This window comes from Monopterus albus, unplaced genomic scaffold, assembly GCF_001952655.1.
Source record: "Monopterus albus unplaced genomic scaffold, M_albus_1.0 scaffold2.1, whole genome shotgun sequence".
Taxonomy (NCBI): domain Eukaryota; kingdom Metazoa; phylum Chordata; class Actinopteri; order Synbranchiformes; family Synbranchidae; genus Monopterus; species Monopterus albus.
Genome location: NW_018127882.1, coordinates 4,867,622 through 4,882,447, shown reverse-complemented (window position 1 = coordinate 4,882,447; position 14,826 = coordinate 4,867,622). Strand labels below are relative to the sequence as shown.

The 14,826-nt window shown below is 40.3% G+C and overlaps 2 protein-coding genes across 8 annotated transcripts in view; both read right to left on the bottom strand.

Moving 5' to 3' along the window:
• Positions 1-12,417, bottom strand: part of drp2 (dystrophin related protein 2) — a 155,465-nt gene extending 143,048 nt beyond the window's left edge. For all 4 annotated transcript variants that reach the window (XM_020590522.1, XM_020590558.1, XM_020590547.1 and 1 more), the window contains exon 1: positions 11,237-12,417. The gene's annotated coding sequence lies outside the window, so the exon portion shown is untranslated. The remainder of the gene's footprint in view (positions 1-11,236) is intronic.
• Positions 12,418-12,508: 91 nt separating this feature from the next.
• cenpi (centromere protein I) overlaps positions 12,509-14,826 on the bottom strand; it is a 14,027-nt gene continuing 11,709 nt past the window's right edge. For all 4 annotated transcript variants that reach the window (XM_020590588.1, XM_020590579.1, XM_020590596.1 and 1 more), the window contains exons 18-20: positions 14,006-14,224; positions 13,540-13,581; positions 12,509-13,397 (exon numbers count right to left, since the gene is read on the bottom strand). In XM_020590588.1, coding sequence (XP_020446244.1) covers positions 13,314-13,397; positions 13,540-13,581; positions 14,006-14,224 — 345 coding nt within the window. In that variant the 3' untranslated portion in view covers positions 12,509-13,313. The remainder of the gene's footprint in view (positions 13,398-13,539; positions 13,582-14,005; positions 14,225-14,826) is intronic.

Sequence of the window (14,826 nt, the reverse complement as noted above, 5' to 3'; positions counted from 1 at the left end):
ATATCTGACAAGTAATATAATAGAAAGATGCAAGGCTCCTATCACACCATGGGAGTGTGGTTCACATTCAGTGGTTTTAACATGACTCACTGCCTCCTCACCAAGACTGAGCACAACAGGAGATTGACTCTAAAAATAAGACCAGGCACCATCAGCATTTCTTCACATATTATATATCTTGCCCTGGTACTGACAAAGCCACCAAGGCGCCAGTCAGAGCACTCCCTCAATTTGCAAAAAAGGAAGAGATTTGTATGCGGAACATTTGGAGGCTGATCGCACTGGAATACTCCCTAAAGGTTTTTGTGCAAATTTGCCAATGAGAACAAGGATCTCTGGAGCCTATGTCAAGATTTAATATGTTAAGAGAAAAGGCTTACACCAACATCTGCTGGCATATGAAAAGGTCAATATGACTGGAGAAAACCTGAAAGGTCAAGCCAGGAAAATAATCAAACACCTGAATTATTGTAGTTTAGTCCAGGTTAAGTCCACAGCTCCTGAATCTTTGGGAATGAAGCCCAAAGCAAAACTGCTGAGGATTCACTGCCTTCAGATCAGTGACCTGCTGCACTTTGGCAAAAATCATGATTTTAACATAAAGAAACATTGTCAACAAGGTCAAAGAGTGGTGCAGCATTGTAACATTTCACAACTATTGGATTGGTCTGCATAGCAATAAGTTTGAACTCTTAACTCTGCAGTTTCCATAGGAACTAAGTAAGGTGGCTATCAGCTTACAAGACAGACTGATGAGGTGCTTTAAATGCAGAAACATGCCTATGTTTAAAATGCAGCCACAAGGCACATGACTGATTTGGGCAATTAAATATAAGGGATTATATTTATGAAACATATTGGAATTACTTGGGATTTTTCATCATGCAAGTTATTTCTACAGCACAAAGAACAAAAAGAAACACTGCCTAAGGCTAAGTGCCTAATCTAAGATGGAAAGTCTTAGCCATCAGAAAACAGAACTGTAAAATGAAAAGAGGCAGAAGAACACAGCTGCTACATTTTCTGTGGGTGGATCAAGAACAGGCAGCTAATTTACTTGACTTCTGCTTATGAGCATTTATTTAAGTCAAGTGTGAGCACTAACAAACTCATATGTGGTATTTTTTTGTTAACTTATTTGAATTATTTTTCTTTGTTTTTGTTGTTACATAAACTCTTGCATAAGTTAACAAGGCAAGTGTTTTTTTTTAATTTTGCCATGTCCAATTTTAGCCATGTTAGTTGCACAACTCTAAAGATGGCACCGGTGGTCAGGCGGTCTGTCCAACTGGATGGATAAATGTAATATTCTGCATAGATATTCATTGTTTCTAGAAGACATATGTGACATTTTTGTTTTCTAGCAAAATATCACAATTTTGAGATGAATTCCAGCCCCCTCACAATTAATTCTGACAACTTTGGCACATGTAGCTTTTCATCTAACACCATCATCAGGTCAGAAATTAAATTTGTCCAGTATTTTGGGGACATTCCCATTAATCTCAGCTGTACTTTGTGTTTAGTGAAAACAGCAAATGTTGGTATTCTACCACACTAAACTGCAGTGGTGAACATGCTAACATTAGCACTTTAGCACTGCCACTGTGAGGTTGTTACCATACTTGTATTAGCATTTAATCAAAAAAAAACAACCATATGCAAGTACAGCCTCACAAAGCTACTAGCATGGCTGTGGACTCTTCATCTTGTTTATTCATTCGTGACCAAATATCTTTTTTATGCTTCTGCACCAGCAACAGCCGTGGCCGGTGGCATTATGTTTTTGGGTTGTCCACCCGTCCATATGTCCAACCAGCATAAGCCTGTGAATGCAATATGTCAGGAACGCCTTCAGGGAATTTCTTCAAATTTGGCACAAGTGTTCATTTGGACTCAAGGATGAACTGATTAGATTTTGGTGGTGAAAGGTCAAGGTCATTGACCTCACATCTGTCCCATTTCTATGAATTTGAGTGGTTGTCAGAGCCATACAATTGTAAAGTTGTAATTCTAGGTTGTGACTGCATTTTGTTTCCTTCATCTATTGTCTTTTCTTTTATTCTTATATCAGTTCTGTATTGGATTTAAGCTTTTTATTCCATTTTTCATCTACTACTTAGAAATTCAACTAATAACATTTGGAAGAAGAAATCATCAATACTGTTTGAAACAACTGAACATATTGATGAACATTCAGTCCCTGATATTGAACTGTTTTTTAATATATATTCTGTAAATTTCCTTCCTACACTCCCATCCTGAAAACAACCCATGTAATGGCATGATATGTCACTAATGGAGCAAGCACTACAGAACAGCACTAAATAAAAGCAGACAAAATTAATTGCAGCCTGCCACCGTGACCTTTTCTGCTTGATAAATCATAAAGCGTAAGAGACTGCCATTAGACTCGTAGATGGGAAACATGCAGCCTTGAGAAACGATCTCAGGTCTCGGGATCTAGAGCTGTATCGACCTGGTCAGTTTGTGCTTGCAGCACACATACAAACACAGGCACACATCCATGCATGCATGCAAAATTTGTATTATTCTGCCCCTTTCCACTCAAAATGAGACAGAGACACCGGCACTTTATTGTGTGATGAGAAGTCAAATCCCTGTTTCATTCATTCAGCAAACAGAGACATTCCTGTGGTGCTCAATTAAACTTGAACAGGATGAGTCAGTCTCTGAACTGTGAATAATGTCGACAGTCATTAGGTCCTTTTCTGGTTCATGTTAAGAAAAAAAACATGTTTCGTTGGCTTTCTGAGACAATGTCAGTTAAAACGCTTTTGAACTTCCTAAGTTACTAATGCTCAATTCTTTATCTGCAGCTTTTGAATAAAAACTTCAAATGAGCCCAATCAGGAGCACGACAACACATAAAACTCATCAGGCAATCATACATTTAGGTTGGAGTAATTATTTTCAAGGTGAAACGCATGGTTAGAGAGTCAAGTGTGGTTTCCAGGCTATTTCATCACGATAGAGCAGTTAGGCTTTATTATCTTTTAAATGTCGTACAATATGAACTCACCGTGACTGTGTGAAATGGTTCAGTTAAAACAGCTTTATTTTCATAGTCCTGGCATTTATTCTCATTAGGTATAACCTGTGAAACCTGCTCCACTGTGGGGATTTTGGAGACTTTATTAATTATGCAGTCATGATAAAAACAAAGTACACACTCCTTCAATTTTGTTTTTATTCATCAGGGGCTAAAAAAACAGCTGCGTGGACCTCACTAACTCCTATAAACAAAACAAATAACCTCAGGTGACAAAAAACAACAAATTTCAATATGCAGTTATTCTTTCCCAAAGGTAAACCAACATTCAGAAACCAGGTGGGAAAATCACTGAGTAGCCAGGTGTTACTAATCAAAAAGCACAGGATTAGTCAGTCATTAAGAAGTGAGACTACCTTCAGGAGCACTGAGGTGTGTGTCTACATCATGCCAAGAAAAAATAATACATACACAGACTAATCATAACACAGGAGGCTTTACTTTGTTGTTGACAAGGCTAAGGGCTATGCTGTATGACGGCCACCATCTAAAACTGCTAATGGAGTCACACAGTCTCTGCAGTGTGAAACTGTGAAAAGATTATCCAGGTTGACAGTAGGTGAATTTTCCCTTTAGTATAAGTTGCAACTACTGTTATGGGTCCTCCCCTGTGAATGCAGGAAGTAACATCAGATCACAGAAAAACAGGCAGGAGGAACAAAAATGGATGTCAAAAAGTGAGGTCCTGCATGTATGTACAGTATATAAGGACTAAGGTGTTCCTTCTGTGTAGGGCATGATCTTATTTATACATTTTACCTATTCATGCAGACTATTATATTAAACATCATCTAACACAGAGTAACAGTAGAAAGACTGCTTGAAGACAAAATATGATCTCTTGCTATGTTTGTTTCTCCTTTAGCGCATGAAGGTTAGGCTGAGGAGCAGGTAGATTGAGAGTAATTTCTAATGAGTTTATCACCTTGTATATAGCGAGGAGGGATTGCCATAAATACTCTATCATGTCTCTAAACCAGGAGACCCACGGCAATAGTCCATATGAGCCCATACCATTTTCTGAACCTAAAAAAGGAGATAAAAGTAGAAAGGGAAAGAAAACCTCATAAACGCTTTAACATGGGCGTGGCCCAGAGCTACAACACATATCTGCTGCATAATGTCAACAGCATGTTCCATGAATTTTAAGATTAGAGCCAAGATAAAACAAAAACAGAGTTGAGTAGCTGAGTGGTGGATGACAGCCAAGCTCACCTGAGGTCACACTGGCAGATGACACCGCGCTGATCAGAACATCAACACATGTCAGCTTTAATTGGAGCATGTTAGCACGTGTAGAAGATGAAGTGTGACCACCTACTCTAAGCGGACCTGACACACATGAAAGCGATTGGTTCACCTCTAAATAAAAATGACTAGAAACAGTACAGCAGCACTCGAGCTATTCAATAGAGTTTGGAAAATGGGGAAACAGGGAAACAAACTCTGCTGCAGCCACAAGTACTGGATGTTGCAGGAGCCATTAACTCCAATTAGTGTGGAGCTGCTGTCGGGAACTGCTGATGTAATGTTATTGACCAGAATAGCTTCTACAGGCTGAAGATTCGCCCTGAAAGGTTGTATATAGAAGACTCCATTTGAAAAGATAACTTTGCATTTATCTTGGACTAGAATAGGACCGTTAAGGCATTGCAGTGATCCCTAAGCAACGAATGACAAAAAAATGAAAAGACCTTTTGTGGCCAGTATAGCATAAAAGCAGAAGCAGCGAATATTTAGTCAGCACCCTTTCCCATGTGTTGACAAAGCAGATAAAGAGCAAAACAACCAAAGCCAGCATCTCTAGTGCAGAGAATGACAGGATTAACAAATACTATCACCTCACTGTACTGCTAACTGATACTGGGGAAAATGTGTTGCTTCTTAAACTCTTCATCTTCTCTTCACTGGGAAAAAACAACATTTTAAACAAGTCTAAGGGTCTACAGTCATGTTCGCAGCTCCGAGGCTGTAATTAGACACAGCGGTGCTGTAGCAGGGATTATGTTCACCATGTTCAATGTGTTATCAGTGAAACATTTGCTAATTAGCACTAAATACAAAGTACAACTGAAACTGATATCTAATGTTATTAGTTCACCATAAATATAAGTATTTAACTAACTGAAATTCTGACCTGATGGTAAAACTCTTGAAAATTTAGAGATGACTCACTCCAAACCACAACTACTGTATTACACCAGATGTAAAGTCAAAGGATTCACTGTGTAGGAAATGAAGTAAAGGCAAAAGTTCAGTCAGGTAGAGACCTACTGTGGACTCTCTCTCTCCAGCTGCTGCTGACATCTCACTTCTAATTACCAATCAGTTTCAGTCTTCTCATAGCTGTCAAACTGCTGTCACTTGTCATTTCGGTGTCGGCTTTTGCAGCGACAGGTCCTCCATCAGGCTCACCAGATTCATCACCTCTCATCTCCATCACAGGGCCTCCACCATCCATCAGATTCCTGCTCCTCATCTTAAGCATCGTACGGCCATCCTTCATCGGCTCGTTAAACTCCTGCCCCCTCACATTTTCTCCATCCTCATTGTCACCCGTCACTTCTCTTCACCACTACCACCAATGTCTAGACTCCAGGAGGTGGGGGGATCCTTTTCCCATCATAGCTTGTCATTTTAATTTATAAGTTGTATTCACGACAAAGTCTAGGCACTAAATCCTTTCTTTTCTGTCATGCACACTAGGGCAATAAACCATCTAAGTGCTTCTGCTTCTTCTCGTGTCTCTCCCGACTGAACAATGAATATCTGTACCAAGGGCAGAACCAATCCACCTGGGAGATGTTGAGATCTTTCACAGATTAACTTGAATCTGCTGTTGGTGATCCATCCTTTAGTTGAGATATTTCAGCATGGACCAAAGTGGTGAACTGACCAAATGACACACAACACTAGCTAAAAACACACATTTGCATAAAAACATGTGCAAGACCACAGAGAGAAGTTAATTACACAAATCTACACACATGCAAATTTGAGTATCCATCACATACTCACATGCTTTTCTCTGTGTAATTTACATAATTCGTTCCTAAAACACTGACATTCCCTCATCTCCCCTTAGTTACAAATTGTAGATTAAGCAACTAGTCACTACCTCTGCCCCTCTCCCCTCCTGCCATATTAAGAATGACCTGCCACAGGGAGCGACAATGAGCTGGGCCTCAGAGCGACTCGCAGAGAAAGGCCTGCAGTGCCGGACAGTAAATAACCAACATAAATGTGTCAACTGAAGACAACCCCCAGACACCAACCCATTTAACGTTAATAGGAAAGCATCGGTTACTACATTCTAAATAATAGTTTGCAGTCACCATGACCAAGGATAGCTACCATGGGCACAGAAATGTGTGGAGTCAGAGAATAGCTTTCTCTCTGTCAGTCTTTTCCCATCTCTCAGTGCAGGACGAGAATGATGGAGAGATGATGTTTGACTGCTGCAGCCTGCTTGACTGAGCACACCTGTCCTATAGCCACAGAGCTTAGCATGATGATGTTCCAAGGTGTACAACAGTTATCCACCCATCTGGCTCTCCTCACCTGACAGGGCACTGAAATATTTTTATTCCAGCAGGGCTTGGCTGTGACCTGTGGCACTTTTGTTGGACAGATGTGGAGGCACAAAACATAGATGGTCAGGGGCCAACAATAATTTAAAAAAAGGTTATATAGGCTACAAACTATGTACATACACCACCATATACTGTTTTCACCTTTTAATTTAAAGCATTTCCTCCAGCTTGGTTGCTATTCAAAGAAGAATTCCAAAGGAACAATTTGTTCATCTGTCTCTCAATACTTTTTGACTCCACTCTGTCTGTGGCATCCTTAAAGAGCAACTTAACACCTGCTGAAAGCCTTCATCTCACACACCTTGTGGCAGAGATGCATGGGTACCCCAGGACCGTGTGACATCCCTGTTAGGTGTGTTTACAGATGATACGGAGTACGCTTCTGACAACCTGATCTGACACTTACCGCCAGACAGGGAAGGAACGCTTTTATTGGGTTTAATCTTAAAATTGATCACAAATATATACTTTTTAAAGAAAAAAGTAACTTCCTAAAACAGCTGGGCAGATTCTAGCAGTTGCTGGGGACTATTTTCAGCTGTTGACTTGGTGCTCTAGTGAATATTTGTAGGAGCAGGACAGTATTGAAGCAAGATAAACTACAGTGGCCACATTCGTTACAGTACAGTGACAACAGTGACTGTTTTTTTAATGTCTTTTATAGTTTTTCCATCAGTGAAAGTCTATAAAACAGATGACTAAGCGTAAATATTCTCCTACACAGACAATACTTGTTAGTAGGCTCAGTTAGTGTAACTCAAACAAAACCTCACATATTGTTCATAGGCACAGATGTACTCATCCAATCAGGTGAGTAAACTCTCTGCATGCATGACTAGATGTTAAACCGAGTAACTAAGCCAAGATGAAATGACTAAGCCAATGATGAAACTTCTCTGCATGCATGACTAGATGTTAAACTGAGTAACTAAGCCAAGATGAAATGACACCACAGAGAAACTTTGACTAAACTTCACTAACACAGTTCATACAATATGAACTGGGTGGATTGTCAGCTAGGTTTAATGGAAGCTGTTTTTCAGACTGTGCAAGAGCGAATAGCAACAAATGGCTTGTAGTGACTGTGTGCAGACATCAGTGGGGATACAGTACATTATCACTAACTAGACAGTACATGCTGTATATAAAGAAGAAAGCCAACAAAAGCTCTTTCGCTGTGCTCAGGTCTAACAATATAAGAAAATATGGGAAAACACATCAGTGATATCTTCCTCTGTTCCACAGGAGAGTGAAGGTGGCATCGATTAGGTCAAAGCTAAGGTTTTCTGTAATTAAATCACTGTGGCAGTTTGACCAGTTCGACTTACTGAGATCTGAGTTTAGGACTTGTAAACTCATTACTGCTTTCCTCTATAGTGCAAGAAAATATGAGACCAGGACAATTATTCATGATCACTACTCTTGAAATCACAAAATCTGACCGACAGTAACCTTTTCATTGTAAATAAAGAAAAATCTCAGTAGGAATATGTAATGTCACTGCAGCCCTTGGTAGGTTGCTAATTCGTAACGATTCACTAGAGTTAGTGAAGACCCCAGGCAGATTTTAACAGAGGATGACATTTTCAGATCACTCTCCTGAATTAATAAAAAAGGGAAAAGAAAAAACATGCCCGAGACAATCTTTAACACGGCATGCTTCCTACATCACTGTATAAATAATGCAATCCTAAAACACGTTTAAGATTCATCAGAGTGTGCGAAATCTAGTTAGCAAAGAAACAGACCAGTCTAAAGTTTGGTAAAAGTCCTGGCTGAAAGAGGCAGCAAAAAGTAACGAAAGAAATATTCTAATAGTTAAGTAATTTGGCTTAAATGGTTTAATGTGACAGCTAACATTAATGAATAATCCATTAACAGTTACAAAATAGTTAACATTAGCTAAAAGTTATGGATAATAGTTACAAGTGATGGATACAGACCAAATAGTTAGCTACAAGTCATGGATAGGACAGTTAAATGCTTTGCTAAAAGTAAGGATTAATAGTTGAAAACATTAGAAAATGAATACATGATTGAACTACAGCTAAATATAACTGACAGAAAAGCTAAACATTTTGTTTAGGTTTCATTAGACTGATGATTGGATAATAATAGACACAGCTAAAAGTAATGAATAAATAGTTGAAAATTAGCTAAAAGATTTTTTTTTTAAGTTGAATTACAAATAAGTGTAACTGTTAGATGGTTGAAATAAATAAAAGTAATAACTGGGGTTGTTAGCTGAGGATAAACGGCTAAATTAGACAACTATGAATATACTGAAATTAGCTAAAGGAAATCAATAAATGATTTGGGAGTAAACATCCAGTATCTGCTACTCCAACTAGTAGCACAAATGCAAACTTGACCAAACGGACCTAAACACAACATTAAATTGTTTGAACAAATACTGAACAATATCCACTTTTACGTTCACGGTGTTAAATGACATCCAGTTTGAAATTAATTTCATTGAACATACTTGGAACATGACAGTCGGTGTGACTGAAGGGGTAATTTACTGTAGATCATCTGATGAGGGGGTGGCTTCATCAGACAAAAGACGTTGGGAATCGCTGAGTTTACATTAGCTGACACAAGTGGCAGAAACACTGTCCTCTGAAAGATAAATAAAGGATGTTAACATGGGTTGATGCTGTGAAAATGCATTTAAAAAACATGACCAGGAGGCTTTAGGTGAAGAGAGGCAGTGGCAGCAGAACATTCTCATAATCCCTTTAGCATCTTTCACAATTATGACTCACTGTGGAGTCTTACACAGCTTCCCTCTGCCAAATCTGGTTACAAAAAGCAGCACATAATATGGAAGTTGGTCACCATACCATATGATGCTCATTATTAAACACCTTTTCAGCTGATTATTATTATTACTCTACTTTATTTTTTACATGTTCAAAGTTGCCAACCCAGTGCCTTTCTGTAAGGATGTTCACCCTGTGAGTGTGTGGATTCTGTACTCCAGCTTCCTCCCACAGTCCAAAGACAGGCAGCTTAGGTTGATTGGTGACTTTAAATTGCACGTGTGAGTGTGTGTGGTTGTTTGTCTACATGTCAGCCCTGTGATAGACTGGAGACCTGTCCAGGGTGGACCCTGCCTCTCGCCTAATGTCAGCTGGGATAGACTCCAGCGCCCCCGTGACCCTGTTCAGGAATAAGCAGTAGAGATAATGGATGGATGGATATTCAAAGTTCTGTAGCAGTCCTCGAAATAAAAAGACATGCAATCCTATTGGCCTGTAAAAAACATCCTGCTGTGCTCCTTCCTGTTAGGCTTTTGTTCTGAGAAAAATGTTCTTTCAGTGTAGGTACAAGAAGATCTCTGTCCATGAAAATGACTTGAGTTATTTTAAATGAATGCAGATTGGTAATACTGAAAGGCGCAGACTGACAGCATGAAAGTCATTTTAGAGGCAGGATGTCACATTAAGCCCCTTAGATAGAAACATTATTCAGCTCTTTTTACAAACCAAAATAAAGTATTTAAAGCTTCCAGAGATCTTCAGTTTAATCCTGGGCTGAGCCATGAACACCAAGAGTTACCAGACTTTATGATCAAAGGTGGAGAAAAATACACCAAACCAGCCTGGTAAGATGATATTTTTATGAAAGGAGTTTGTTGTTGTATTTCAGTCTTCAAACTGAATATGCAGTCAACATTAGAACACAACAGCACTGACAAACGTAGATTCATTTAGATTTAAACGTAGGCTACTACCGCTGTCACTTCCACAGAACCAGAATGGATTAAATTCCTGCCTTCAATTATCTTCCTAAATTATCCCACACTGTGTACTGCATCCTGGGGCCCTTAAAGGAGGGGCCAAGACCCACACTGTGTAATTGTAATTACTGGCGACATTCAGAGTTCAGGTCCTCAAAACCTCAGTCTGGCATTACATGTCAGTCTCTACCCCTACAAACTAATGAGACAGAAAAGCCAAAGAAATGCTCGTTTTTTTCCACAGGAAGCGAGACTTGCTGAGAAACTTGCACAGAAGAATATGACGGGTCCGCTGCCTTTGGGCTTTACAAAACCAGCGCACACTGGAGCGCACAATTAATCAGTGTCGCTAAATTTACTTTCTGTGATCAGAAATGAGTGAAGGGGGAAACTATGGTCTGTGCAGTCTTGTCCGTTCAGTCTGTGAGCTGCACAATGTTTAAAATAACGAGCAGAATGAACTGGAGCAGAAACACAAGGAGAGGCTGTTTCCAATTGCTGCCAAAACGTCCAGCTGCGCACCTTTTGCTCCGACATCTCCAATGGCCAGCACACATGCTGTAGTTAACCTGAAGTGAAGCTCATCTCGCCAACCTCATCCGTCACACTGATGCCAAAATCCAGCTGCCAAACTGTAAGCAGCACGATGCACAGACTCCTAACTGCAGCACGACAGTCAACATGTAGCCAACAGGAGTAACCCGAATGCAATTTAAGACGCGTGCCATAGTCACACACCATGTTCCTGTTTGCCCTGGATGTGAGGTTAACCCAATGTCCAGCAGTAAACACTTATAAAGAAGCAGCCTTGAACAACAATCTTACCTTGCACTCCCCAAGGCGATTCTGGCTCAGGTAGGACAAACACAGCGCAGTCTGATGAAATAAGCTGCTCCCGTGAATGTAGGCGAGAGATGTGCTGAAGAAAGTGAGGAGAGCGGCAGCGCAGATGGAGATTTGAAGCGGCGGAGCAGCGCAGCGCTGTACCGGCGGCGGAGACTGCGTCTCTGACGCTGACATCAGATGGCTGCTTTCTTTAAGGTGGCTCCGCGCATTCACATCAGCGCCAGAGCACGCGTCCAGGCGTTCATCTGTGGTTACCATCAGCCAGAGCTGGAATATACTATCAGAAAACTTCAGCGGCTCGGGTTAAGGAGAGAGGCTCGGAAATCACTGCTCTGAGTGAACAGTCCAAAAAGCTGTCGAGAAGAAATATGGCTTAAGTTTGAGAGAGAACACGTCTCCTCTGCAGCTCTTCAGGACTCTTCAATGCATGTAAAAACACAGCTGCGTTGTCCATATTTCTATTTTCTGACCAAAGTTGGGAGTGCTTACTTAATATGCATCAACATGTAACATTTTGCTGTGTAGAGGGCGACGTGACAGGCTTTTGGTAAAATAAAAAAACAAATATTGTTCTTGATCGAGAGAAAACTGGTTAAAACAAAAGCCCTTAACATGTTCTGGCTTCATGTTTTCAAATTTGATGTCACATGATTTTAAACAGAATATCTTTGGGTTTTAGCGTGTTGCTTGAGCAAAACAAAGCATCTGAACATGTAAATTCTGGCTTTTGGCCTTTCCCCACAATTTTACTACATTTTTATTGCCTTTACAATTCTTTCTTTAAAAAAGCATTGATGAAAAAACGGTGCCATGCACTGTTCAGTTTTAGGTTTTTACCTGTGCCAGTCCCTGAACGCACTTTGTGAAACTGATGTTCAAGTGGCATAAGGCCTACCATGCCATGTCTTTGACTTCTGCCAAATTTCACAGAGGTGAAGAAATCTGGACAATATACAAACATAAACATGATAGAATGTATTTCATGTTCTGGGCCATGATAGTACGTCATGGAGAAAACTGTTCACTGGACATCAATGGTGGAAATCATCCAGTATTAACAAATGGAACCAAGGAGCTATTAACCATCCAGATGGGTCCCTTGGTTAAACCAACATGCTGCTTTCTATATGACTCATTCTTAAACAACTTGATGCCATTCAAAGAGGAACAACTAAGGATGACATCAGGGCATGAGCATACATGTCTGGTAAATGGTTATGTTTTGTGCTGTTATTAAGAAACAGACTGGTGTTAACTTTCATAAAATGTAAAAACCTTTAAACTTTTTTTCATCCATGTCCAAGGGTCAGGTTTTACAGACGACAAGCTGTACAAGAATACAACACAAAGACAAACTGTGTAATCACTGATTCAAGATAGTTGTGTTCACATTAAGCAAAGAATGACAAATTTTATTGCAAATAAGTACTGAAGAGAAAAAGAATCATTTCAACTTGTTATTCTTTAGTATCTTGACAATATTTCTTGTACCATACCTTATTTATGGGAGTTGTGAAATTTAGTAGAGATTTCACATCACCCAGACCGATGAATGTGTCAAAATGATCCCTTTTCGGTATTTTGAAAATTTTCTGCAATAAACATTTAGTCTTCCCTCTTAAAGTAGTATTCACTGAACTTGAACCTACTACTGACACTGGTCCAATAATATAAAAAAAACTAAACAATAAACATATATTTATATACAAAAACACAGAGTGTTTGGAAAAATGGGTAAGATGCACGTGGTCATTCTTCCTCTCCACTGTGTTGAGTGTCTACCTCTGCTGTGCGGACAGACCGTCACCCTGCCCGTCGCCTGCTGTCAGCTGCTGGTTAATGTTGCTCTGAGCAACCTGGGCCCACTGCCAAAGAGTGTACTGGGATGCACATCCAAAAATTTATTTTCAAATAAAACATAAAAATGAGCCATATTAAGAATTACTGCACCCACTGCAATGTGTGATGCAATGTGTGAGAAGTCATTGTGAATACTGATGAAAAGTTTTTCCTGACAGGCTGGTAAGTCAGATGCCGTCCAAGAAGTTTCCTCTGGCTACATGGATGAAACAAACTGCTTCAGGCCGTTGTATCCCTGACTGTACAGGTACTGCAGGTACCAGGTCCACGGCCTGGAAAGCTAAAACAGACAGACAGACAGTACATTGAAGACTTTTATGATTAAACACAGTGCCTCCTAATCTCTTTAAAAAAAAGATTTGAAATAAATGAATTAATGAAGTCTATTATAAATGCAGTAATGAAAAGGAGACCACTCATACCTTTATGGAATTCAGGTCCACATTCCTTTTTCTTGGCCAACACTGGTAAAGAGAGAATACTGATAGTCAGCCCACCCTGCTAAATCTCACAAGATCTGGATGTTGCAGTCGCCCCCCACCCAGACACATACACACACACAAAAAGGTACGTGTATTATTAAACATGAAGAAAACCATGTGTCACGCAGCACCCATTAATAATAAAATGCCCTTCAGTATTAATGCATCTTCTATGAAGGACACATTAATGCCACATTTGTCTCTTTGTCTTGTCTGAACATCTGTTAACCAAATGGCTGCATGCAGATAAATCAAGTACCTCCTAAAGTTTGAAAATAATGAGATTTGGAGCCAGGTGTGTTCAAAGGTACATAGAAGAAATATTTTATGGGCTGCTGCAGGTGGGAGCCTATCCACATATCACAGTAAGATACAAATCAAGACATCATATGTGGTCCACACTTGCCTTCCTGTGAAAGTCGATGGCACAGCTCATGAAAGCAGGGTGGTTGATGAGATCAAAGCTCTTCCAGTACTCAGGTATGTTGCTCTTGCAAAGCAGCTCCTCTTTCAGCTGTAAACCCATGTCTGGTTCAGACATTTTGGAGTTCCACAGGCAGTTGACCATGATGGCTTTATAGTGGTTGAACTCATAAAATGTCTGGCGGCTGATGTGAGAGGCCTTCTGAAATACCACATTGAAGGGAGACAGACTGAGATGAAAGAAACAAAACGAAGAGGACAAAGGAGAGCAGAGACCCACTAAACCACTCTCCAGACGCCAGAAGTTTCACATCTGATGTTTGCTGTGCTGATTAATTCAGGTCATTTATCAACTCCATTTTTCTTATCAAAAAAGTGACGCTGACATTTTCTGGGAGTGTACTTGCTGTGGTCCGGTTTGGGGACCACAGGATCTCGTCTCTGCTTTTTGCAGACGACGTTGTCCTGTTGACCCCATCAAACCAGGACCTCCAGCGTGCACTGGGGCGGTTTGCAGCCGAGTGTGAAGCAGCTGGGATGAAAATCAGCACCTCCAAATCCTAGGCCATGGTTCTCAGTCGGAAAAGGGTGGCTTGTCTCCTTCAGGTTGGTGGGGAGTTCCTGCCTCAAGTGGAGGAGTTCAAGTATCTTGAGGTCTTGTTCACAAGTGAGGGAAGGATGGAATGGGAGATTGACAGGCAGATCGGTGCAGCTTCTGCAGCAATGCGGTTGATGTACTGGTCCGTCGTGGTGAAGAAGGAGCTGAGCTGTAAGGCGAAGCTCTCGATTTACTGGTCAATCTAC